The 23,947-nt window shown below is 44.6% G+C and overlaps 1 protein-coding gene across 3 annotated transcripts in view; it reads left to right on the top strand.

Annotated features, from left to right (window-relative positions):
• Nucleotides 1-23,947, top strand: part of Map3k20 (mitogen-activated protein kinase kinase kinase 20) — a 156,933-nt gene that overhangs the window by 113,803 nt on the left and 19,183 nt on the right. For 2 of the 3 annotated variants that reach the window (XM_021192996.2, XM_029536358.1), the window contains exon 12: nt 2,648-6,010. In XM_021192996.2, the coding sequence (XP_021048655.1) occupies nt 2,648-3,028 (381 nt within the window). In that variant the 3' untranslated portion in view covers nt 3,029-6,010. Of the gene's footprint in view, nt 1-2,647; nt 6,011-11,002; nt 11,048-12,769; nt 12,801-12,893; nt 13,034-15,884; nt 15,948-17,289; nt 17,383-23,947 lie in introns of those variants that run through there. The other variant, XM_021192995.2, reaches the window with a different exon arrangement.

A 23,947-nucleotide genomic window follows, 5' to 3' on the forward strand; every position in this document is an offset into this window, starting at 1 on the left:
CCTCCCTTTTTACTTGTGAGGCCCAAGGTTTTTTGTTTATAACACTTGCTTTCAATGTCTCCTCTGCCTAGAGCTGGTGCTTCTAAGGAAAAGGAGTTTGTGCTCGGGTATTTTATAAGTAGCCATTTTCTTTCATCCTCACTTCAATCTCCAGTTGGTTTATAACTAGACTGCTGAAAGAGAAATCTTTTTAAGATGGGCAAACTTTTTTTTATAGGTAGCTTCATCTTAAATACAACAGTCTAACTTTTACATAACTGCATAAGAATACTATCAAATTGATTTCAGGGGTACTATTTTCTTTCCTAAAACTGAAACATTAAAGACACTTGGAAAGATGAGTTCTCTGTACATAAATAGGGATAAAGCTTATTTCTAATTATTGCTGTGGCTTGCTGTAAAAAAAAAATAATTTAGAGATAAACTCTTATTTAAGAAATATTTATGGATCTCTTTAGACCCTAACGTAATGTGAGAAGAGACATCGGCAGTAATAAAATAAATAAGCAACAAAGAGTTTCTGTCCAGTGAAAAACCAATTTGAGAATGTGGGAAGGGAGTGAAGCCTTAGGGAGTGAGGCCCTGCCTCACCAGTAAGGATCTGAGGCTGGCTGGGTGGACCACAGGACCTGGATTCTGAGCCCAAAGTGCCAAAATTCTCCTCTAATAGAATGAGCTGGCTTTTGAAAAATTATCTCTGCCAGGCAGTGGTGGCTCACGCCTTTAATCCCAGCACTCGGGAGGCAGAGGCAGCAAGATCTCCAAGTCAGCCTGGTGTACAGAGCAAGTTCCCGGACAGCCAGGGCTACACAGAGAAACGCTGTCTGAAATAAATACAAAATAAAACAAAAGGAAAACTTGTCTCCAACGGTAACTTAAATTAGAAAATTGGGCCATCAAGATGGTTCTGTCATTAAAAGCACTTGCCAAACAACCCGAGCCCCGAGAACCTAAGGAGGTAGGAGAGAACCAGTTCCCAAAAGTTTCCTCTGATGTGAGGAATGCAGGTGCCTGCAACAATAATAGATATGGGGATTTTTAATCTTAAGATTAAAAAAAAATAGTAAATATTCTGTACCTTCACACTCAGAATGTAAAGTTCATCCAAGAGTTCCAGTATTTGTGCATTATTTGTGAAAAGCATGACCCTTTATTTGCTTTGTCCTCAGAAGATATAAAACCATTGTTTTTACCCCTGACCGTTTTACCATGACAGAAATAGGAGCAAACGCCACAGATTAGGTAGGCTGTTGAAAGTAACGGCCTAAGGAAGAAAGTAAATGGTTACCACTGTACGATTATTACTATGACAATACGATTATTACTGTGACAATATGAGAAAGACCTCATAGACAAGTCCCATTGGAAGGAGACTTGGGTGTTGGTGGCTGCAGCAAGGAGACGGGTTAAGAGCAGTCCCCCACAGTTCCCACAGGTTCACCATAACTGACTTAAAGATGGGGTCTCGAATTTGCTCCCAAGTGAATTATACAATAACACGAATAAATTAAACAGGGCTGGATCTGGCCGGAGTCACTCATAAATGAAAGCAAGCAGAGTCCTCTTCACAGGGTGTCAGCACTGTCCCAGAGGAAGAGGTAGAGTCGGCCATATTCCCCAGCCGCCTGCACGCACACACGCTCACACACACTTACACACTCACACGCACTCATGCTCACGCACACACGCTCACACACTTACACACTCACACGCACTCATGCTCACACTCACACGCTCACATACACACATGCTCACACACACTTACACACTCACACGTACTTATGCTCACACACACACTCACATACACACACTCACACGCTCACATGCACACAAGCTCACACGCATACACACTCACACGCACACGCTCACACACACACACTTACACACTCACATGTACTCATGCTCACACACACGCTCACATACACACACTCACGCACACACGCTCACACGTACTCATGCGCTCACACATGCTCACATATACACGCTCATACGCACACACGCTCACACGCACTCAGGCTCACATGCATGCTGACACATGCGCATATACACACGCTCACATGCACACACGCTCACACGCACACATGCTCACATACATGCTGACACATGCACATACACACATGCTCACATGCACACACACACACACACACACACACACACACACACGCTCACACGCATGCTGACACACCTGCAGCCAAAGTGCTTTTATCCTTCCTCTGCGCTCTTCCTTGGAACGGGGTTTCTTAATTTTTTTTTTTTTTACTTGAGATTTAATCTCTGCTTCATTTCTTCCTTTTTTAAATTAATATAATGGTTAATCACATGTTTCTGTCTGGAAATGAAATTGGGAAAAATTAAGAGGCATCCTCAAAACTCTTTTATTTTAAGCAAAGCAAGGACGTAACAAAGGAAGGACTGGCACCTTCCTGTCCGTTTGCAATCCGGCTCAGTATGGTGCTTTGCAAGGTCTCCGTATGATTTACCCTGTCACTTATAAATTACCACCAATACACTGGTGCCAGGTCCACTGTTGAAATGTCCTTGTCATTCACCTGCTGCGTGGTACCAACTAATTTTGTGGTATCTGTCCCCTGAATTAAATTGGTACTAATTTCTCTTTTCACTTCTGTCCTTTCTTCCCCTTTGATAGCTTCTCTTGCCTCTCTCTGCAAGAATGTCTGAGGAGTCTTACTTTGAATCTAAAACAGAGGAGTCAAACAGTGCAGAGATGTCATGCCAGATCACTGCAGCAAGTAACGGGGAGGGCCATGGCATGAACCCAGGCCTGCAGGCCATGATGCTCATGGGCTTTGGGGATGTCTTCTCAATGAACAAAGCAGGAGCTGTGCTGCATTCTGGGATGCAGATAAACATGCAAGCCAAGCAGAATTCATCCAAAACCACATGTAAGAGGAGAGGGAAGAAAGTCAACATGGCCTTGGGGTTCAGTGACTTTGACCTGTCAGAAGGTGACGATGATGACCATGATGGTGATGATGCTGAGGAAAATGATGTGGATAATAGTGAATGACACCAGAAAGGAATAAGCGTGAAAATGCTTTATTCTGTTTTTCTGTTTGTTTTTTGTTTTTTTTGTTGTTGGTTTTTTTTTTTTTTTTTTTTTTTTTTAGAAGAACAGAAGAAATGTGTTATTTCAGTCTATGCAAAAGAACAGCATAGGGAGGCAGGGCCCCCAGCACTGCGCCCTAGGCCGAGCTCATTCAGGGTGGTTCCCTCATCAGTGTGACTTTGCTTTTGCGCTCAGAAAAAGGGTGGGGAAATAAGCTAAAGGTGTTTTATCAGCAAGTGCTGTGCCTGGTTATAGAAATACATGATTACACACATATCATGTTCTTGAGCTAATGACATTTGAGCTTTTTCTTTTTAAAGCACGTGCTTTCTAGTTTGTATTTGACTGTATTTAATCCTTTCACTCAGTTGGTTAAGAAAATGTCCATTTCGAGCAAGCACTCTGCTCCTGACTTCACTCTGACACTTGATTCTTCCCCAGCATACCAAGGTTCCTTCCTTGTACAGCACGTTCTAATGGCGGAAGTGATTGGTAACTATAAAATCCAGGAAAAAACAAAAAACAAACAAACAAACAATAAAAACCTGAGGTGAGATGAAAGAAGAGTATTAAAAAAATACCTCTTCAGAAATACCTAAATGCCAAGAATCTTCAATGCCAAATAGCACACAGCTCCTCAAAGTAAAACCCGAGTGGTGTTCTCAGTAGCTGCATTTGAAGGAGAAACGCTCTGGTTTGAAGCAGGCTGCAGATGACATTACACACTTGCATGTCCATGCTGGCTAGAAGCATCCTAGCAATAGCACACTGTCACCCTAGGCTTAGCTTGTCCCTTACACAGAAGCACATGGTCGCAAAGGGGCATGTCTAGTCATGGAGCAGGACGAGCGCTAGCCTGCTCTTTACATGCAATAAAGACAATCTGTTTCTTTGTTTTCCAGGGGTACATAGTAACACTACTAGATTTTAATCTATGTGTAGGAAAAATAACACTCTAAATAGGAAAGATAAATTATCCTTCTTAGACACACGTGCATTCTGAAGGGATCTTTCTGTTACATGTAGCCTCCCCCAACACACCTACTTTCTTTTCTTTTTACTGTTCTCTGTTCTGCTGGTTAGAGAAATAGATTCAGGTACACTTACTATGAAGGCCAAGTTTCCCAGAGACACTCTAAGAAGGCTAGCACTAGCAGCCAAAATTTATTTAAACTGTAAACTCACATAAAAATTACAACTAGATAAAGTTAAAGCAAAAGTTTTTAATCAATCTAACTCAGAAATTGGTGTCATTCATTTGACAATGAAAGTTAAATGCTTTTGGTGGGTTTTTTTATATAGAAGTTATAACATCGGGTGAGCATGGTAGCTCATGTTCATAATCCTGGCCCTCAGAGGCTGAGGCAGGAGAGTAGTGGGTTTAGTATTAGCTATGTCGCAAGACTATGTATGAGCAATGTTGAAAGACTCTTATCTCAAGAAAGGACTAGGTGTCACTACTGCTGTTTCTAAGCGTGTTTGGTCATGAAGTCTTCTGGAATTTGAGATAGGACAGGCCTCTAATCCTCGGTGAGGATTGAAAAGTAGCATCAAAAATGGAAAGTGTGCACTACAACTTTATCTGGGAAGAAATAACTAGTGGACTGTTCTGGGTATCTATTTGCTGTGCAGGTAGACTAATCTCTGAGCCTGTTTACCCTTTGTTACCATGACAGCACATAACGTACTTCAAAGAAAAAGGTTCAGAAGGAAAGTATGTAACCACGTAGCCTAGCACCAGGCCATGCCGGGGCTATGGTTAATTGCCAAGTAAAGGAAACATTGAGAAGTACGTGGGTTCCGTAACCTTCTGGACCACTACACTATTGCAAGTGACACTGGCTCTGAAGTATGAAGTTAAAAGTAGATAGCTTTCATGAAAAGTAAAGAGAGCAAAAATGAGGAATGTAAAATGCACAAACAGTTTAATTCAGTTGCTCTTGGAAGATCCACATGTGCTGGGTGCATACAGACAGGTAAAGGCTGCCTAAGAAAATAGGCTCTGCCCTCACGCCCCACCCTGCTGGAATCCTCTGCACATGCATACTCTAGACATGCAGCCAGGCTGCTCAAACAGAAAGTCTTGGAGGGAGCAGAAGGGACGCCTAGCAACTCTTCATTTTCCAGCGTGCCATGAGCACCCGAAGGACACAGTGGGAATCAGTGGGTTCAGGAGCCTCCTGCACAACTGCCCAGGCTACAAGAGAGCCTCCTGTTCAACAAGCCTTTGCTGGGACCCAGTGTCTGCCAAATTCTAGAGAACAGCTAGGTGACAGCCTTTGTACTCCTGGAGCACGCACGCTACTGAGCGTCACAGAATGACGGGACTCAATAAGTGTGTGCTGGAAGTTGAAGCAAGGAAGGAAGATGGGGCTAGAGGGAGGAGTCTTGAAAGCATGCTCAGGAAAGGCCCTCTGTTACGTGGTGATGCTACAGAGCCCAAGAAGGTAAAGGGACCTCTGTGAGCGGTGAGTTCTGCCCTGTATGTAAGAACATAAACCTCACCACCCACTAATCAAGAGTTGGTTCAGAACTCATGTATGGCATGGAAATAATGTATTTCCTAAATTAGTATCTAATTCATATTCTACATAAAAATTGTAGTACCAGTAAGGGAAAGTTACTGGATTCTATACCCAGCCTGGGTTGAGCACCACCCTGGCATATTCCTCCCATCTCCTAACTGCCGCCTTTTTCTCTAACAACATTGCAGTCATGTTCACGGCTCAGTACTGTCATGAAGAAACCACAGGGCTTAGCATTGGGCAGAACGAGCCTCAGGGAAGAGCTTCCCACCACTCTATCTAGAACCACAGAATATGCCATTGGGCGCTTTACTTCTGCTCCAATCAAGTGTTCATCTAGTGCTAGGCGTTAAAATGTGCAAACATACCTGAAACTTGACTCATATAAACAGGACCCATAGAATTCTCACATCTTCTGGAAAAACTACTAGAAAGCTTTAGTTAATTTTATAAGAGATGCCTATTAGCTACATGAAGAATTTCTAATGATGCTAATGCAGAAGGTCTAACTCACTTCTCAGATCAGTTTTTGAAATGGCCAATTACCAGTGTTAGATTTTGCTCCAGTGACGTGACTTACAAAAGAACACAATTCAAAAGTTAAAGAAATCCTGAAACGTGTAAAGTTCAGAATGAGAATTAGAACTACAGGTTGTGGTGATACGTGTCAGTCGGACACCCTAAAACATTTCCTTCTTTACTCATAAAGCTAGCATGTAGAATTTGAGGACATCTATAGTGGTACTCGGCTGAGAGGTAATGCGACCTTGACCAGCCAGCATTTACTGTAGCCTGGTGGCATCCTGTTTGCCAGGGATAGCCACACACATACACACACACACACACACACACACACACACACACACACACCCCGAGAGGTTTCCATCCTCAGTCTCCAGAGCATTGTCCTGTCCCCACGGTGAAGCTCTGTGAAGCTCGTTAAACCTGACACATCTGCTGCTCCATCTCTAGATTTTTTTCCCCCAAACAAAATCACCCGCGCCTTTTCAAAACAAGGACAGCTTTTGCGTGTTAGGAAGCTGTAGCTTTTTCTCACATCACTGTCTGTGAAAATGATTTCTTACCCCCCACCCCCCACCCAAGGTTGCTAGTCGGAACACTATGACAGGATTGCATTACGGTAACTCCACAACAGTACAGCCCTGGTGGACTTGCTGTCATTCTCATTCTGCAGTCATTTAAAGGGAATTTTTCCTAACTTTTATTTTTTTTTAGCAAAATCACATTTTAGTGTTTCACAAATAGCCAGTGGGATAAGGTCAAAGACGCCGGGCTCACTGCCTTTGATGCTCTGAAATACTAAAGACTGTTTGTGTTTTTTAACCAGTTGACTTTTTCTTTAACATGCAGTGAAATTGTTAGACTTTGAACACCAGCTGAGGCATTCACACTTGGTCCCCGCTGAAGTCAAAGGGACGTGGCGTCTAGGAGAGACTCAGACCCAGTTCCCTGCCAGTTCCCATGCATGTATTTAACTGTAGTTTTCTTTTTTTCTTTTTTCTTTTGTTTTTGTTTTTGTTTATTCGAGACAAGGGTTTCTCTGTCTGTCCTGGAACTCACTCTGTAGACCAGGCTGGCCTCGAACTCAGAAATCCGCCTGCCTCTGCCTCCCGAGTGCTGGGATTAAATGCGTGAGCCACCCCGCCCGGCTTTTTTTTTTTAATAACTTTAGTATTCATCAGTGTGCAAGCACTTTATGAAAGATGGTCCTTAAAACCAGTCTGAGTTAAACACCGACACAAACCCAGCCGAGTTAAATACCGACACTTTACAAACGGTTTTTGTCACACTAGACGTGGGCAGCCTTGTGAGACTAGTTGAGGCTCACTGTACCACAGCACACGGTGAGGTGTAATTCTTTCTATAATCAGGCACCCTCTGCTGCTTTCGAGTAAGATCGTTTTCCTATGTAGACCCCAACACTGCAGCAGAGGCCCCACCCTGCTACACGCAGCAGTGCAGTCCGACAGCTGTCCACACAGCATTCTGTGGTTGAAAAATTAATGTCTACCAGGAAATCCAGGACAGGCGGTGTTTTTTCAGACCCCAACTTTGTGGGCACTGTTGCTTGTGTGAGAAACTTTCTGGCATGTGGATAATTATTTCAAACTACGGTTCAGGCACCAATACAACTGTTTCATAGCGTGTGCAGAACACTCTTAGTTCCAACGCGACACATTGCTTCTGCACTCTGGAAACCTGCTATCAGAAACCATTTCTATCCTTGGAGTGTGAGCTTTCAGTAGGAGGCTTCATCACTGTGTTTGCATAACAGTCTTCTCTCCTCCACTCTGTTGCCATGTTATTCTGAGCAAGTCTGATGCCAAATGCCATGTACAATGTCTGTATGGAAGATTAAACTGCTCTCCTGTGTGGGAAGGCTGTTTAGTTGCCGACTTCATAGTTGGAATTCGAAATTCCCACACTGAGTCCACGATGTATTCAGAAATCCAGGTTGGCGTCGTGCATTTCATTCTGATGTGAACTTTTCTCCGCTTTCCTTTGTTCTAAGACTCCATTTTGCAATAAACGTTTTGACAGTAAATTCCTTTGTTACGTGTCGCTGTGTACATAAGATCTTTGTTAGACTGGATTCCCAACATCCTTTGAAGAAACCAGTGTCACACACATGCACACGAGTGCTTTTCTCTCCTCAAGTCTGGTGGCGTATAAATAATGGATTACTAAAGTGAAGGGGCAGTCATGAGGGGTTGGCTTTTTTTTTTTCCCCTTATCCCCAAAGAAAACAGAAAGGCTTAGAAGTCATCTGCAGCAGATGCACTGATATGTTAACAAGGTACAGAAAACATGAAGGAGACGGGGGCCCTCTGCGTGGCTGCAGATCATTAAGTCTTATCCCCGGTCTTGCCAAATTCAAACTGTCTTGCTGCAGCGCCCGGCCCCAGCCCCCCTCTCACTGATCTTGGCCAGCATCTGCAGACTCCTGCTGGAGTAAGCATGAGGCGGAGTTCAGGCTCTTCCCTGTGGCACAATGCTGATGAGCCAGCCCTGGCCGAAAGATCTCTGCTCTCCTTTGCACATTAAAGCTGGAGGTGTTGGTTCTTTCATTTGCAGTCTTGATTCAAGAAATACTTATTTCTCAATTTTGTATAGCACAACATTTGGAAATTATATAGAAGTCAAACCACGTACATACACACACACACACACACACACACACACACACACACACTTATTTGGAAATTATATAGAAGTCAAAAAGACACACTCACAGGTATGCACACACATGTGTGAGGCACACACACACCACACCACACCACACCACACCACACCACACCACACCACACCACACCACACCACACCACACATGCACTGACATCCTGTAAAGACCAGCTATGCTAGTGTCTTGCTGTCTCCCATTCCACATTTGTGTCCGTCATGGGCAGAGACGATGGCATGTTTCTGCAGCTAGACACAGCTGTCCTTTGAAGAAGTAGAGCTTGCCATGTGTTTTCTTTGATGGCGATCACCTTTAGATGTCCCTCCTGTCACCTATCCACGGTATTAAAGCAGGTGAGTGTGCTTAGTGGTGCCGTCACAGCTTGCGTGCCCCAGAGAAAGCACAGGAGCAGCAGAGTGTGGAGAGAATGTCATTGACTGGAATAGACGCTTTAATGTCCTCGCAGCCTAGATATAGCACTCAAGGTCTGCACGCCCATGTTGGTTTTTTAGCAAGAGGGTCTACCATAATAAAATATGCTCACCACACCCAGAATCAGGTTCTTTCTCTTTTTCCTCCAACCCAAGCTCACTCCATCCTCTGGTCTAAGTGAACATGTCACACCCACTTCATCCCCCACGGCCAGTGTCTCACCTACTCCCTCTTCCTTGCCTTCTCTTCTACCACAATCCCCAGCTCAGCCCACTTGCCTTCCATTTCCCTGCCTATGCTATGGAACATGGGTCTTTGTGCCTGTCACACTGAGAAGACTAAATACATGCATCCTACAATTGTATTCATTCTGTGAGGTAGTACGGTAAAAGTTAAGCAGTGGGGCGAGATAGAGAATGTGGTTGGTAAAACCCTCGCTTTGCATAGAAGAGGCCCTGAGTCCAACACCAGAATGCACGTAAGAAGCCCACTGCTGTGGCATGCACAGGGGTATACCCTGTGCTGGGGGCAGACAGGCACATAGGTCTCTGAAGCTCAGAGCCAGCCCAGACTAATAGGTGACTTGCAGCCCAGTGAGTAGTACCTGAGGAATGACACCCAAGGTTGTCCTTTGGCTTTTGTGTGCATATATGCATGAACCCACGTGTGTGTGTGTGTGTGTGTGTGTGTGTGTGTGTGTGTGCCCATGCAGCAGACATACCAAGTATTGTGAGTCAGGAACTTAAAGAAAAAAAAATGATAAAAGTGGCTTCTCTCAAATATAATCCACACACGTTTTGCTCAGTTCTAGTAAAATTCCTTATAGGGCCTCTGCCTTTCCTAGCAGTTTGAGCATGTGGGTATACAGTAAGCACTTCTAAGTTAGAAAGATTAACTTAACCACCATCAGATTGTCACACGTTGAAAATCAAATTCTTTTTTTTTTTTTAATTGTTCCTTGAAAAGTTCACACATGTATTCAATGTGCTTAGGTCACGCCCACCCCTCATAATCATTTGCCCACTCTCTCTATACTATTTGTAACAGAGGTTGGGTAATACTTTTGCATATTCTTTTGTGAATCATTTAAACATTTTGACAACTCAAGCTAGTTGAAGCTAATGGCTATACCACACGCTAGCCAATAGGACATGGGCCTTTTCAAGTTATGGGAGCATTTGCTATTTAGCCCGTAACTGTGGGATGTACTGATGTGAAAATGTCTCCAGCACAGGCTAAAGTACTCTGTAAGTCCCCACCTCACATGTATCCCTGACGGGGAGCTCTTTTAGTCTGTGTTAGAGTAACCAGATGCCTCTGAACAGTTCCATCTTCACATATCCTGTTTCCTCTATGCAAGTCAGATGTTTAAGCCCTGGAATCCCCCTGTGAGAACAGGCAAAATAAGTCACCTCGCTCCTTATGATTGCTTGGATAGTAAATTATTGTGTTATCCTACTACTGGCAAAGAATTCTAAGGCCACTCTGATAGCTGGTGATGCTGTGGGCTGTAAAGCCATTCCTGCCAAAGAAGACTACACCAGCTTGTACCAAGTCCCCCTAAAACAGCTGCTCACAAGGTGGAATGGGTTGTTGCTGCTGGGCTCAGCATCCTGTAGACTGGCTCTGAGGAGTGAGGAAACTATTTTCCTCTTGGGCCTAACCTGCAAGCTGAAGCAGGAAGCAGGGCAGAGCAGCAGGGGAGCTGAGAAGACAAACCAAATGCAAGGATAATCTCGCTTCCCTCTTTTCATTTCCTTCATATCTCCCACGCAGCTGCTGCCTTCCTTTGAGATTGGTGCGTGGACTGAAGACGATGTGGTAAGCTGCTTCTGTTAATGCTTCTTTAGATCTGGGCAAGAAGCCGACAGATTTGCCCACAAGTTTAGAAATGCGGTTAGAGAGATCTGGGTCTATCTAGCAGAAATCACCAAACTCCTCTTTTTGCATAAATAACTAATCTAATAGAGATTGAAAATAAGGACTCCGTGGTAAAAGCAACTAGGTCTTCAAGCCTTAGGAGGCCCATCCTCCTCACTGGCTGTGGAAATACTCCAGAATGCAGAACACCAACAGCAAGATAAAAGCCATGATCCTCAGTGTCAAATACACATACTTGAAAAGATGCTTAAACTTCCCTACAGTGCCAGCTGAGGACTTTCGCATGGAGGAGAGAGAAAATGACAGCCTGGAGCTTTCTGCACAGGGTCCCTCTCCTACCTCAGACCTGCTCGTTAAATGACAAAATGCTTAACTGCCCTCCTTCCTCAGGCCTACCCCAAAAGGAATGGACAGAGCATTCCCCATAATCTGACATTGCAGGAGGCAGAATACTTAAGTCCACAGGAGGAGCTACATGCAGCTCTGGTAGACTCCCTGAAGAACAATCCCATGTAGCCAATTCTGTCTCCAGATCTGCTTCCTTAATGGGAAATGGTTTTGAGGACTGCTGATGAGAGAGAGAGATCCCTCAGGGCCTGTGCCTGTCCAGGTCCATTTTACAAGCTCAAGGGCATCATTAAATGAAGAGGAATGTGAAGACAGAGTGCTAGGTAGGGCTGCCAAGAACGGGCTCCACCCTAGGGAGACAGCCACCCCAAGCAAGGTATCTCAAGAAAAAGGCTCATCACTAGAAATTCCAGGAGATCTGTTCTCCAGCTCAGCCTGGTGTGGGGCTGGGGCATGCCTTTCTGCCCTTTGTATCGTTATGACGTTAGCTTCTTTTAGCGTTTGGCAGCAGCATAGACTCCACAAAGTAAAGAAACCGGGTGCCAGCTTCCTGTTTCTCGTTCCCAGAACCCTAGAAGCCAAGCCTCTTGCCAGTCCTGTACATAATTGCTTCCTCCCCAGCTACAGGGATGGCCCATCATCTCCTTTGGAAAGAGGTAGATTTGAAAGATCTGGGTTCTAGGAGCCAGTCTCAGTTTCTGCTGCTAGGTGAAGTGGCTCCCATGCCATTTAGCTAAAAGTCCATTGTCAAGGGACCCAGGGAATCAGAATGGCTGAGTCTGACCTCTCCTCTGTGTGTCTTCATAAAGGTAATGTTAGGCCACCAGTAAATAGGGGACCAGCGATATTCAAGGACAAGAGACCTCTGGGTGTAACCACCTCAGTGGACACAGAAAGTACCATGTTTTGCCTGTCCCCCATGTGGCTGCCATGACCTGACAGGCCTAGCAGGGGACACCATTTGTCCCATTTCTCCGTCCACTGCTGTGTGGTCCTTGTTGCTCATAGAGTTCCTGGGAAAAAAAGGACCATGGCACTCCCCACCTGCACGAGTGAGTAAAAAAGTCCTTATAGCGGCACCTCTAGGAGACATGTAAGCTCTCTCCCTCAGAAGTGTCTCCGCTGCCCAATCCCCCTATGGGAGGGATATCTTCCAGTTAGAAAGCTTGAGGCTTTAAAACTACCAAGAGAGCTCTTCCATCTTTCCTCTGTGGCTCAGTTAGAGACATCAGAATCTATGGAAGAATGTAATCATTAAGAATGACTACTGCCTGTGTGTGAACCTCCCAAACCATGTGTGTCCTCTCTCCGCAGTATTTTTGGGTTCAGCAGCTCGTCGGAAAAGGCAAGTAGAATAAGCCCCCCTTGTATCTGTGGAGCTAACTTTGTCTCGGCTGTGTTCGAGCCTCATTCCCTGCCCTCTGCCCTTCTCCTCTAGGTGAGTCTTCAGTAGAGATGAGTGGATATGCAAGCTTGTTTAAGGAGAACAACATCACAGGCAAGCGGTTGCTGCTTCTGGAAGAGGAAGATCTGAAAGACATGGGCATTGTCTCCAAGGGACACATCATTCACTTTAAGGTACGTGGTAGGAGAACATCAATATGTCAGGGGGTAAAAGGAACACAGCTCTTCCAAATCCAGGACTGTAGGCATAAAGTCTATCTTACATTCTATAAGGTCTCTTGTGAAACATATTTCTAATAACATTATCCCATAGATGTCTGTACTTGTTACTACATTAGAGTAGTTATCTAGAAAGTCAAACAAAGGGCTCTGGTTCCTGGGTACAAAACTGGATACACTACCCCAGTGCTGTTCCACTGGGGTCCAGCCCCAGCTCTGTTCTGGGCTAATTGTGGGAATAAAGCAACAGCAATGAAAACAGGGTTAGTCTGAAAACTTTCCAGTCCTGGCAGGAGAATTGCAAGTTCAAGGCCAGCCTGAGCTATGTAATAAGCTATGTTCCCTATTTCTCCTGCAAAATCAAATTGTTCCCCAAATCCCAATCCTAGGAAGGATGGACGGATGGATGGATGGATGGATGGATGATGGATGAATGGACGAAAGAATGTATACAGATTACATGAGACGGGGGATAAAAGGAACACAGCTCTTCCAAATCCGTACCTCCCCAAAGCCATGTCAACAAATCCCCCTTTACTTGGAGCACCTCATTCTATGGCTGCCCCAGTTAAGTCCAGAGAGAACCATTCATTCACATTGTTCCAGAGAGCCTAGGCCCATGTAAGAACATGTCTACAGTCCCTTGGCAACGGTCTCTTTGGGATAAAGTCTGGACACTAACCCACCATCTGCAAGACAAAGCAGGACCAGGATGTCTTCCCCTACAAGGGAGATAAGAAGATGTGTATAAACATCAACTGGAGGGCGGGGGAGACTCCCAGTACAGAGGTATCTGAGCTCCAAAGACAAAACTCTGTAATCTTGTCCTGCGTAGCAGGTGCTAAGTAAGACACTCCCACCAGCCCTTACCCTCTTCCGCCTTTACCAGCTTTCTTCAAGAATCAGCCAGAGGGGAAAGCTGTTGCAAGCTGTGATACTTTACCAAGCCAGAAGAGATTAAATATTCCTGGCACAGCCAGGATAACAGAAGTGCCCCATCTATGCTGGTTGGTGTTACTGGACAAGTAATATCCTAGCTTACCATGGATGGCTCATCCAATTCAGTGCATGTCTGCTTATAAGACTGGGCCTATGGAAGTTCAAAGAAACTCCCTACCCTTAAGGAATTTACATCCCAGAGAAGAGTTAAAACACATCCATACTTCTTACAGGCAGGTGGAAGAAAAGGGACAGTCTGTTATCTTGACCAGTGGAAAGAGATGGAGAGGCGAGGCCCCACGATAGGGGGTGAGGGGTACTTGGAGCTGGAGCTGGGGACAAGGACGCATCAGAAGGGGAGTGGTGGAACACAGAGAGCTACAGAAGTGGCTGTTCAGAGGAGCAGTGGGTGGCTTGCTGGTCTGGTGGAAGTGTGAAGCTGGAGCAGACCTGGGGTTAACAGAAGTAGAATGAGGTGGCCCAGCTCCTGAACCACTTCCAGCTTCGGGCTGGACGTCTGGGATGTGACCAGAGCTGGAGAGCACTGAGAGCTGACTTGGCTTCTGGCAAGAAGTTTTACAGTGGAGTGGGGAGGAGAGGCTGGGTTTAAAACTCCAGGGAGGCGGTTCAAACAGGCAAGAAAAGAGGCCCGCCTGGCTCCTTAGCAGAAACGGGGATAGAGAAAAGAGGTCGAAAGCAGTGGTTCTCAACCTTCCTAACTCTGAGACCCTTTAATACCCCATGCTATGGTGACACCCCCCCAACCATAAAATTATTTCACTGCTACTTCATAACTATAACTTTGCTACAATTATGGATCGTAATGTAAACATCTGAAATGCAGGGTATCTGTTTGACACCCACCAAACCCCCTCCACAAAGGGGTCACGACCCGTGGGTTGAGAACTGCTGATCTAAACTGTCCTCTCTATGAGTCTTGGTGCCCCCTAGCGGTGAACTGGTGCATGATGAGGCTACAGCAGCGCTGATGGCTTTGCTCCTTTGTCCCCCCACCCCCACCCCCTGTCCATGTGGTAAACGCTGGAGCATTAACTTGCCCTACCCAGCTCAGGTCTGAAGGACAGTTTTATTTATTGCATACCCCGAGGTTTAACATCCCTGTCTGACTTAGTGGGTGTTTCACTTCCAGCATCATTTCAGCTTGGCTTTTTCCACATTCATTTTTTAAAACTGAATTCTATTTTCATATCCTATATTGGCCTTGTTACTTCATTCATCTCTCGCCTTTTATCTTGAGTTGTCTGAACATAGTTTTAATCATACTATTGAATTCTTTGCTAGGAGTTCTTGGGGGTCATTTCCCTCGAGTCTCTTACTATGAGATAAGTAACTTAGGGAAGAGACAGGCTGTTCTGAAGTTTCACTTTGTCTCTCTTTTGCACAGATGTGTGCCTTCAGAATCACTTCCTTAAGTAGGAGTGTAGATTCCGGTCTGATGGTCAGGAGACTGCTAGCGCCTAGAGTCAGGGCAACAGGAAAAGTGTGGGCAGGGACTTCAGGGTCAGGGATCCCTTAAGAGTTGGATCCAGGAGCTAGGTTGACTAGAAAGTGTAGCCCAAGCAGTAGGGGCCTGGCAGGCCTTACCTGTGGGGGAGCCTGATGGGCTATGGTTTATTATCTCTAAAATAGTCACACCTGTTCCTTTAAATGGCAAACTGTTAACTTTGTTAACTTTGACAACCAGACAATGCTCAACCAATGGTCGATAGTCTTTAAACTTCATAAAGAACCAAGATAGTCTTTAAACTTCATAAAGAATCCTTTTTTTTTTGTATGTGCAATAATTTTATGCCTCTTTGCTATCATCAAAGCATTAATAAAGTCACGTGATTTTTCCTCCTTGCAGTCCGCTATTGAGAAGCTAACCCACGATTACCTGAACCTGTTTCACTTCCCACCACTGATTAAGGTAAGAGAGCCTCCTTCCTGAAGGCTCTCAGCTGCTTTTATTGCCATCGGCACCTGCCATTGTCCGCACCCAAATTTGCTGATGTCCGGAATTGTTGTTTGAAGTGAAATTTAATGACATCTGCCCAACAAAAGACCCTTTGAAGACTGCATGTGTATAAATGACACACATTTGTTCCCCACACTTTGAAATATTAACAACACATTCCAGATAAGAAAAGCCCTCCTCACTAACATCGTAGGTGAAGGCCTCTGGCCTCATGCCTGATTCTGGAGGCCTTTGTCTACCTTTTAAGTTACTAAAGGAAGTCACACAGCAGAGGTCTGGGCTGCCCTGGAGGTGAAAGGTTATTACCGTAGAACATTAAACAGCAGTCCCCTCCTTATCCTTGGGAATACATCCCAGCACCCCGTAGATGCCTGCGGCTGAGATTAGCACCCAACCCCATATATACTGCTTTCTCTTATGCAAACATGCCTGTGATAGAGTTTAATATATAAACAGGGCACAGTGAGAGATTAACAATAATGATTAATAAAATAACAGTTTACTTATTAAAAGTTATTTTAAAACTTGTGAATTGTTTCTATCTACAACTTTTATATTATATTTTTGGACCAGAGTCGACTCAGATCACTGAAACTGTGGGAAACACAGTGAGAGAGCCCTGTGCTTACTGCGCTGTTGTGAGTTCAGCCTCGGGGTACATGACATACTTCATTATAAAATGACTACTTACAGTCAGTATCCAGAGCTGTGCTAATTCATCCACAGCCTCAGCCTCTCATCTCTCAGCCCTTGGGTCTCTCAGTCCACAGACAGTGGAGAAGCTGCAGCGTTCCTGTCTAGAAGGAGTACACAAACACCTTGAGTATTTTAAAATTCTCAGCCCAAAGTCTCACCCCGGATCTAGTGCAAAATGCACTCCAGAATGAAGTGCACAATGCCAGGTGCATCCGAAAAGCCACGTCAGCGACACTGCTCAGAAGAGCCTAAGATAAACCCATTCAGCAAAAGTCTCAGAGCTCTGTCTTTTCTCTTGCTTTCAGAGTTACAATGTGTATCTTGATCTAATAGAAGCTCGATAATAGAGTAGACTGGGAAAACCCCGTTATCACCAGGAGCTAGAGAAGAGCTGAAGAAATGTAGGCAGGGGTTTCAGGACCAGGGACCCAGGCTCAGTCAGAACCCGGAGCTGCACTAACCAGGAAGTGTGGACTGAGCCGGAGGGGGCTGATGGGCCCTTTCCTGTGCTAGGGGTAAAAGGAAAACTACCTACCTTATATGGAAACTCAGAGGGAAAATACCATCTCTAATAATGATATCTGCTTTTCTATTTCAGGATTCAGGAGGAGAACCTGAAGAAAATGAGGAAAAAATAGTGAACCTTGAACTTGTTTTTGGTTTTCACTTGAAGCCAGGAACTGGCCCGCAGGTAACATGTTGCAAGTCCTTTGGGCATTTTCAATCTGTAACTGTGTGGTTTTATACACGAGCCCCAACCATCTGGTAACATGATTGTGAATAGAAGTGTAGACCTCATAAAACTGAACTGGGCTGACAGGCTGCCACCTGCCTCTGGAATCCAACCCAAGAAATGTATAATCTCCATCAGAAAAAGAATGCCAGGGGAGACCGCCCAGACTCTCAGGGTCGCTCAGAGCCACACACAGGCAGTATGAGTCTTGGCCATTGCTTATTCTTCTTTCTGGCTCCTGACTCTTGAGGAAAATGAGAAGAAAGCCACATTGAAAAAGGAAGCGGAGATCTGGTTTATCAGATCCAAACAGGGCAGCAGGCCGTTTGACCTGCACTTACCTGGTGAGGCCTACACTGTCAGCCTGGAGGGGTGGGGGCGGGCGCTGCCTAGGGGGCATGTGAGCTGAACTCTCCATGGGCTTGTGTTACTTCAGATCCCTGTAAGTCACTAATAGCTTCTTAAGTGTCTATGCTCTGCTATGTGACACACAAAGAGTATTTGTGTGAATTACCTTTTCTCAATGCTACAAGGGAATCCTGTCAGAAGCGATTTAAGGAAGAAGGATTATCTGGGCTCGTGGTTTAGGAAGGGACACAGCTCATCATGGTGGGAAGAAGCTGTGGTGAGACACGGTGCGAGCTAGCTGCACTGCAGTGGCACTCAAAAGCAGAACGTGTGTGTGCTAACACTGGGACATTTTAATTCAGTCTGGAACTCTCCCTTGACAATGCAGCTCACAAAGGGTGGGTCTTCCATCCATGGTTAAATCTCTCAGCAAATGCCTTCATAGACATACCCAGAGACTCAGACCAATGTCTCTTAAGGGGATTCCAAGTCAAGTTGACAATGAAGATGAGTCATGGCAGTGCTGACTGTGTGGATGTGGCTCTTCCCCAGTTTGCAAATATGGCCACTGAGCCTGTGAGGGGATAATTACCTTGCCTTCCAAGAGTTTCATAGCCAGAAAATGGCTGAATTAAGAATTGGTTTGGGATTTTGGTTTGTGTGTGCGTGCGTGTGTGTGTCTGTATATATGTCTGTCTGTCTATCTACATGTGCTTTAGAGTCTACAAGAGGGTATTGGAACCCTCTTAGAGGGTTAGAGAAGGTTGTGAACCACTTGATGTGGACGCTGGAAATTGAACTCAGGTCCTCTGGAAAAATAGCAAATGCTGATAAGCTCCGGGCCATTTCTCTAGTCCCAGCTTTTAACAACTACATAACTTGTACTTTGCTAACAAACTTATATTTTAACTTCTTGAACCTGTAGCTTGTGGCTGGGGAAGGGTTGGACAGGCCTGGCTGGTCTCCAGGCAATCGCTTAATAAAACCCGACTTCTGTCAAGCCAGTTCTGGGTTTTAGTGCTTGGGAACTGGGAATGACTGTAAGTCCTGAGGGTTGGGTTTCACCTGGGCCTTCAGGAAATATTCTTCCTACAGGACTGCAGGCATACTGATGCACTGATGCTTGGAGAGCTTCTCCTGCACATTGGTCACCAGACACTCCTTCTTGTTAGACACAAGAAGAATAAGGACAGAAGATGAAGTTCCTCTCTCACTAGCAACAGTGAGGACCTTCTAAGCCTGCCACACTCTCCAGTCTGCCCAATAGCAAACAAGGTGTATGTTACAATCTAGCCTCAATTCTGTGACAATTTATAAGCTTTCTTTACAGTACAGTAACTTTTTATGATTTATAGGTAGGTAGGGAGGGAGGGAGGGAGAGAGAGAGAGAGAGAGAGAGAGAGAGAGAGAGAGAGAGAGAGAGAGCGCTTCCTTGAGAGAGATTTGTCAAGAGAGATTTCAAATAAGAAAATATTTTCCATTTTTATTATTAAATTATTTTATTATTTCAATTACTAACAAGCAAAAATATGTACTTGTTAATGCGGAAATCTGAAAAACATTTTTTAGTAAAACTTAGAAGCTATGAAGATATTTGAGAATAAATGCAATGACCTATATCTTGCCATAATAATATGGACATCTTAAGTTCTGGGTTACATATAAGCTCCTACAACTTGATAGTCTGCTGTCCATGGGTCACCTACCCAGAATTCTCTCACCCATTCACTCAGCAGATGTTATTGAGGGCCTACTGTGTGCCTGGCTTTGTGCTGGATGCTCAGAACACAAAGTCAGAAAGTACAGTCATAGCTTACAAGGAACCCAGAGCATCTTGGGAGAAATAGGCAGGATCAGTGATTGGCTGTGGTTCAGAATAATGATAATATTATCACAGTCCATGAACACACACTGGATAGATGTCTACTTGTCGATGAGAGAGAGGTGGGGGATGATCTTAAAGTCTCCCTGATAGAATGAGGCTAAAATTCACATTTTAGAACCATTCGGTTTGTTCAGTAGGAAGAGGGTGTGAGAGGCAAAAGGACCAGTGAATATGAAGCCAGGCAAACACAGGAAGCTCCTCTTGGGCTCACTTCCATGGACCTGACTCAAGCATTTCCCCCTCTGGGAAGACTTAACAGAGGGCGGGGAAGGGTTGTGATGAGAGCTGAGGCCAGAGATGGGACTGGTGACCACAAAAAGAACCACCTGCGGTGCCACGCTAAGGATCTGGAGGGTGTCACACAGAGCCGGTCAGCTCTGGTTTATGTGTTAAAGCATGCTCAGAAGCAAGGGAGGGTGACTTGGGAAAGGGCTAGGCCAGCGTGGTAGGCAGTGGGAGTCAAGCAGAGAAGCAGGCTATTGGTGATGGGGACAGGCCGGGGAAGTGCTCTGAGTCCCGGACACACGATGTGACCTCACATTCCCTGGAAACGGGCTGGGAGAAAGGAGCAACAGATGGAAAGGAAACCTTAGTGTGTAGGTGCAGTGCCAAGGTGCCAAGTATCAGGAAGTGACTCGCATGGGGCTAATCAGGAAATGTTTTTTTTTTGGAAGGGATGAGTTTGAAACAGATCTTGAAATGGCTGATGGGCCACTGCCTGAATGTAATGAATACGACCCATCTTTGTGACTTTCTGAACATCTTAAGCATTTTGGGAATGCTTACTACCTAAGTCCCTTGAATTTATGTCAGATGCATGAGACACGATATTGTTGTCATTGATTAAGAAACAGATAACAAGACAAAGTATGTGACTAGTCTTAGATGAGGTGACAACAGCCGGGGCCAGAAATTATGGCTTGTTTTTGTTTTTGTTGAATATGTGCTAACTCATTTAAGCTGTCCCTAAACTTGAACAAAACAGCCAGAATGGATTACTGTCCAGTTCTAAAATGCCCCATTATGTCACCCTACACCCTAAATAACAAAATATTTCTTCATAAGCATGCTTTGAGTACAAATTACAGTACATATGAGTCTTCTTTATTTCTTTTATTGTTTTTTATATTTTTTCTTTTTTTGATTTTTTTCTTTACATATGAGTCTTATTACCTTGACCCTTAAAGGTAGAACCTATTAAAAAAAAATAGATTCAAAACCCTCAAAATGCCAGTTAGCTGAATTCTCACAAACCTACCTTTGCAACCCCCTCTATAACTAGAAAAAACTCACAAGAAACGTTGATGTTTTGAAATCTCCTCAAGCCCTTTGCTTGATGTGAGCTTTTCTTTCACAAATAAAATGAGAAGGATGTTGATGTTCCAACAGGAGCCAATGGGAATAATCTATGCCAGGGATTCTTTTCTCGAAAATAGTAGCAACTTTTTCTCCTTGCCTTTGAGAAGGACTATTGGGCAAGTATATGCTAAAAGTGGTATTGGTCGCCTTCATTGCTGTAACAAAATGCCTGACAGATGATGTTAGGGAAGAGAGAGGCATTCTAGACTGTGGTTTCAGGGGATTTTAGTCCATGATGAGGGACTTGTGCAGCAGTTTAATTCCTAACAGGGAGCCTGTGATAGAGGCTACTCAGGTCCTGGTAGCCCAGGAAGCAAGGAGTATCATGGGAACAAGAGGCCAAATAGAACCTTCCAAGGCCTACCTCTAGTGACTTCCTTCCACCAGTTAGAACCCACATTCTAAACATTCCACAGTTTTCAAAAAAAAATTAAAAACACAACCAACTAATGATAAAATGTTCAAAACCTGAGTCTTTGGAGGCCATTCCAAATGCTTTGCCATCTCGAAAACTTGAAACCTACCAAGAACAAAGATAAAAAGGTGATTTATCTACAAACAGCTGCAGAGGAAAGACCCTCTCACTGTGAGAAGTCAACCTTCATCCTAAGAATTCAGATAAAATTACTTTGCTTTGCTTCGCTCTCCAACCAAATGGTGTTTGCCATGAAACTGATTCAAAGAACCTTCAGCAGCCACCCATGTCTGCATGCCTGTCTCTTCTCCAGAATCCAAAGTGGCCGCATGATGCTTGGTCCAGGCGCTTCATCTTTATTGCTGCACCCTCCTGGACACCCAGGATCTGTCAGGATCCAGAACTGTGCACACCCCAGGCCTTCTCCACAAGCAAAATGTCCATTTTCATTTCCTATCCTGAAACAACCTAGCAGGAAGGGGGAAAAGTATGTTTGTGCCAATGAAGATCCTGGCAATTTAATAAAATGAGAATGGGGGGTCACTCTATTTGACCATTTCTAAAGAGCAAAGTTAATTTTTTTATTTAAACAACACACACATATACACATATATATGCATATGTGTATGTGTATATATATGTATGTGTATATGTATACATACACATACACATATATGTGCATATATATATATATATATGTATATATATATATATATATATATATATATATATATATGTTATAACAATCAAATTGGGAGACATCAGGTCTTCCTAAACTAGATTGTCTCCCATGTGAGATGCAGGAGATGTCGCTAATGCCTCTGGTAAGCATTACGCCATCATCAGGCACTTTGCAAACGTTTCAGTGCCTTCTTTTCAACTCAGCATGGTAGGGAACAGCAGCCCTGAATTAGCCTCCCCAGGAGCAAGCCAAGGAGAGAGATGAAGTGTCTTGTCCAGAACCCCCACTTGGTAAGGGGCAGCTCCAGCCATTGCCTCCTTCTGGAAAGTACCATCATCCCCTCCGAGTGTGTGCATTGGTGATCGGTTGGGTTTTGATCAGTTAATGCTATACTCCGGCAGTTCTTGTTTTGTGTGAAAACAGCTTTGTGTTCTGTGCTGTGAAGCCTTTGGCTTGGTATAAAGGGAAGCAGCCTCATGAAACTCCGGCAACTCATGCACTCCCCAGGGCAGCAACCATGCTTTTTATTGAAATATTCGGCTGCATAGAGTTTATTATTATTTCTCTTATCAGCTCACCAGTCAGGAATATTGATGCTCAATTTGCCAAGGGATAAACTATCAAATCACCCAGTACTTTTCTCACCAAGCTCTTCTGAGACTCTGTGTCATAAAAATTCAAAAGCAGAGTGAAGCAGGGACTACTGGGAAGCCATCCATTGCTTGGTGCCAAACTGTCAGACTCATCCCAGAGACCTTATCTGCCGCTGTCCCCAGCAAGACAAGAAATGGGACAGAGGCTGTGCTCCTGCAGGCCTGAACTCATCGCCTGCTGTGGCAGCAGCACCCCCTCCCTCTCCCACCAGTTCCCAACAGGGACCTGGGTCCAGGTCTAGGAACCCTTTCCAAATGGCCATTGCTTCGGATCTCATTTTGAGGGGGATCTTCACAGGATGCGGGAGAAAGTGAGGAGGACTTTGGGGAAGGTTGGCAATGTCCCTCAGGAGGCTGTGGTCTCAGGAGGATTCTCCCGGGATGTTTTATTCATCTTCTTGCCTGCGAGCACCTGGATGCTTCCTTGCCACCCCAGAGGGGGGTCACTCTCTTCCTGCTCTGGCTGTTAGCAATCGGTCAAAATCACCTTCACCTCTACCTCTCACTTGTGTTGTCCTGAGGCCTTTATTTAATTAAAACATTGCGTTTAATACATGGAATTGAGTCACCAGGCTCTTCCTTGGAGGAGTATAAATAGAAACTATCAAATGGGGATTTTTTTTTTTAAACTATCGTATAGTTTTTGTAAATGGATAGACAAAATGGCTAAATTAGCAGGGTCTCAAGAAAAGGATTCTGTGTGCACACATACAGCCAGTGACTTCTGCCACTTTCAGAATAGCTGAGAGCAGAGCTTTTCTCCACTCTGATGGACATTGGATTTATTATAAATTCAGTATAGGGGCGTCCGTGCCCCATCATCAGCTATGGGGGAGGGGCTGTGCAAACCCGCTTGACCTTGTACATGTAAACTAAGTACTGAAGCTTGCAAGGGTAGAGGTCTAGAACACATACAGGTTTTAGGGAGGAAGAAACAGAAAGATTAGCCAAACCCTACAAGGCTTGATTTACAAAGAGAGTAAATGCTAGAGAGGCACAGCATAGCACAGTGCCCATAGCTATCACTACTGGATTAGGGACTTAAAATTTCACAAGCAAGGGAAATCTAAGTTAAATGTTAGCATCACAAAATTAACAAGAAGAAAGTGGGAGGGGACTTGGAAGGCGATGACCAGGTAGCCACAGGCTGTGGTGACAGCTTTCAGTTTGACCCAGCCATT

The sequence above is a fragment of the Mus pahari genome, chromosome 3 (assembly GCF_900095145.1).
Source record: "Mus pahari chromosome 3, PAHARI_EIJ_v1.1, whole genome shotgun sequence".
In the NCBI taxonomy this organism is placed as follows: domain Eukaryota; kingdom Metazoa; phylum Chordata; class Mammalia; order Rodentia; family Muridae; genus Mus; species Mus pahari.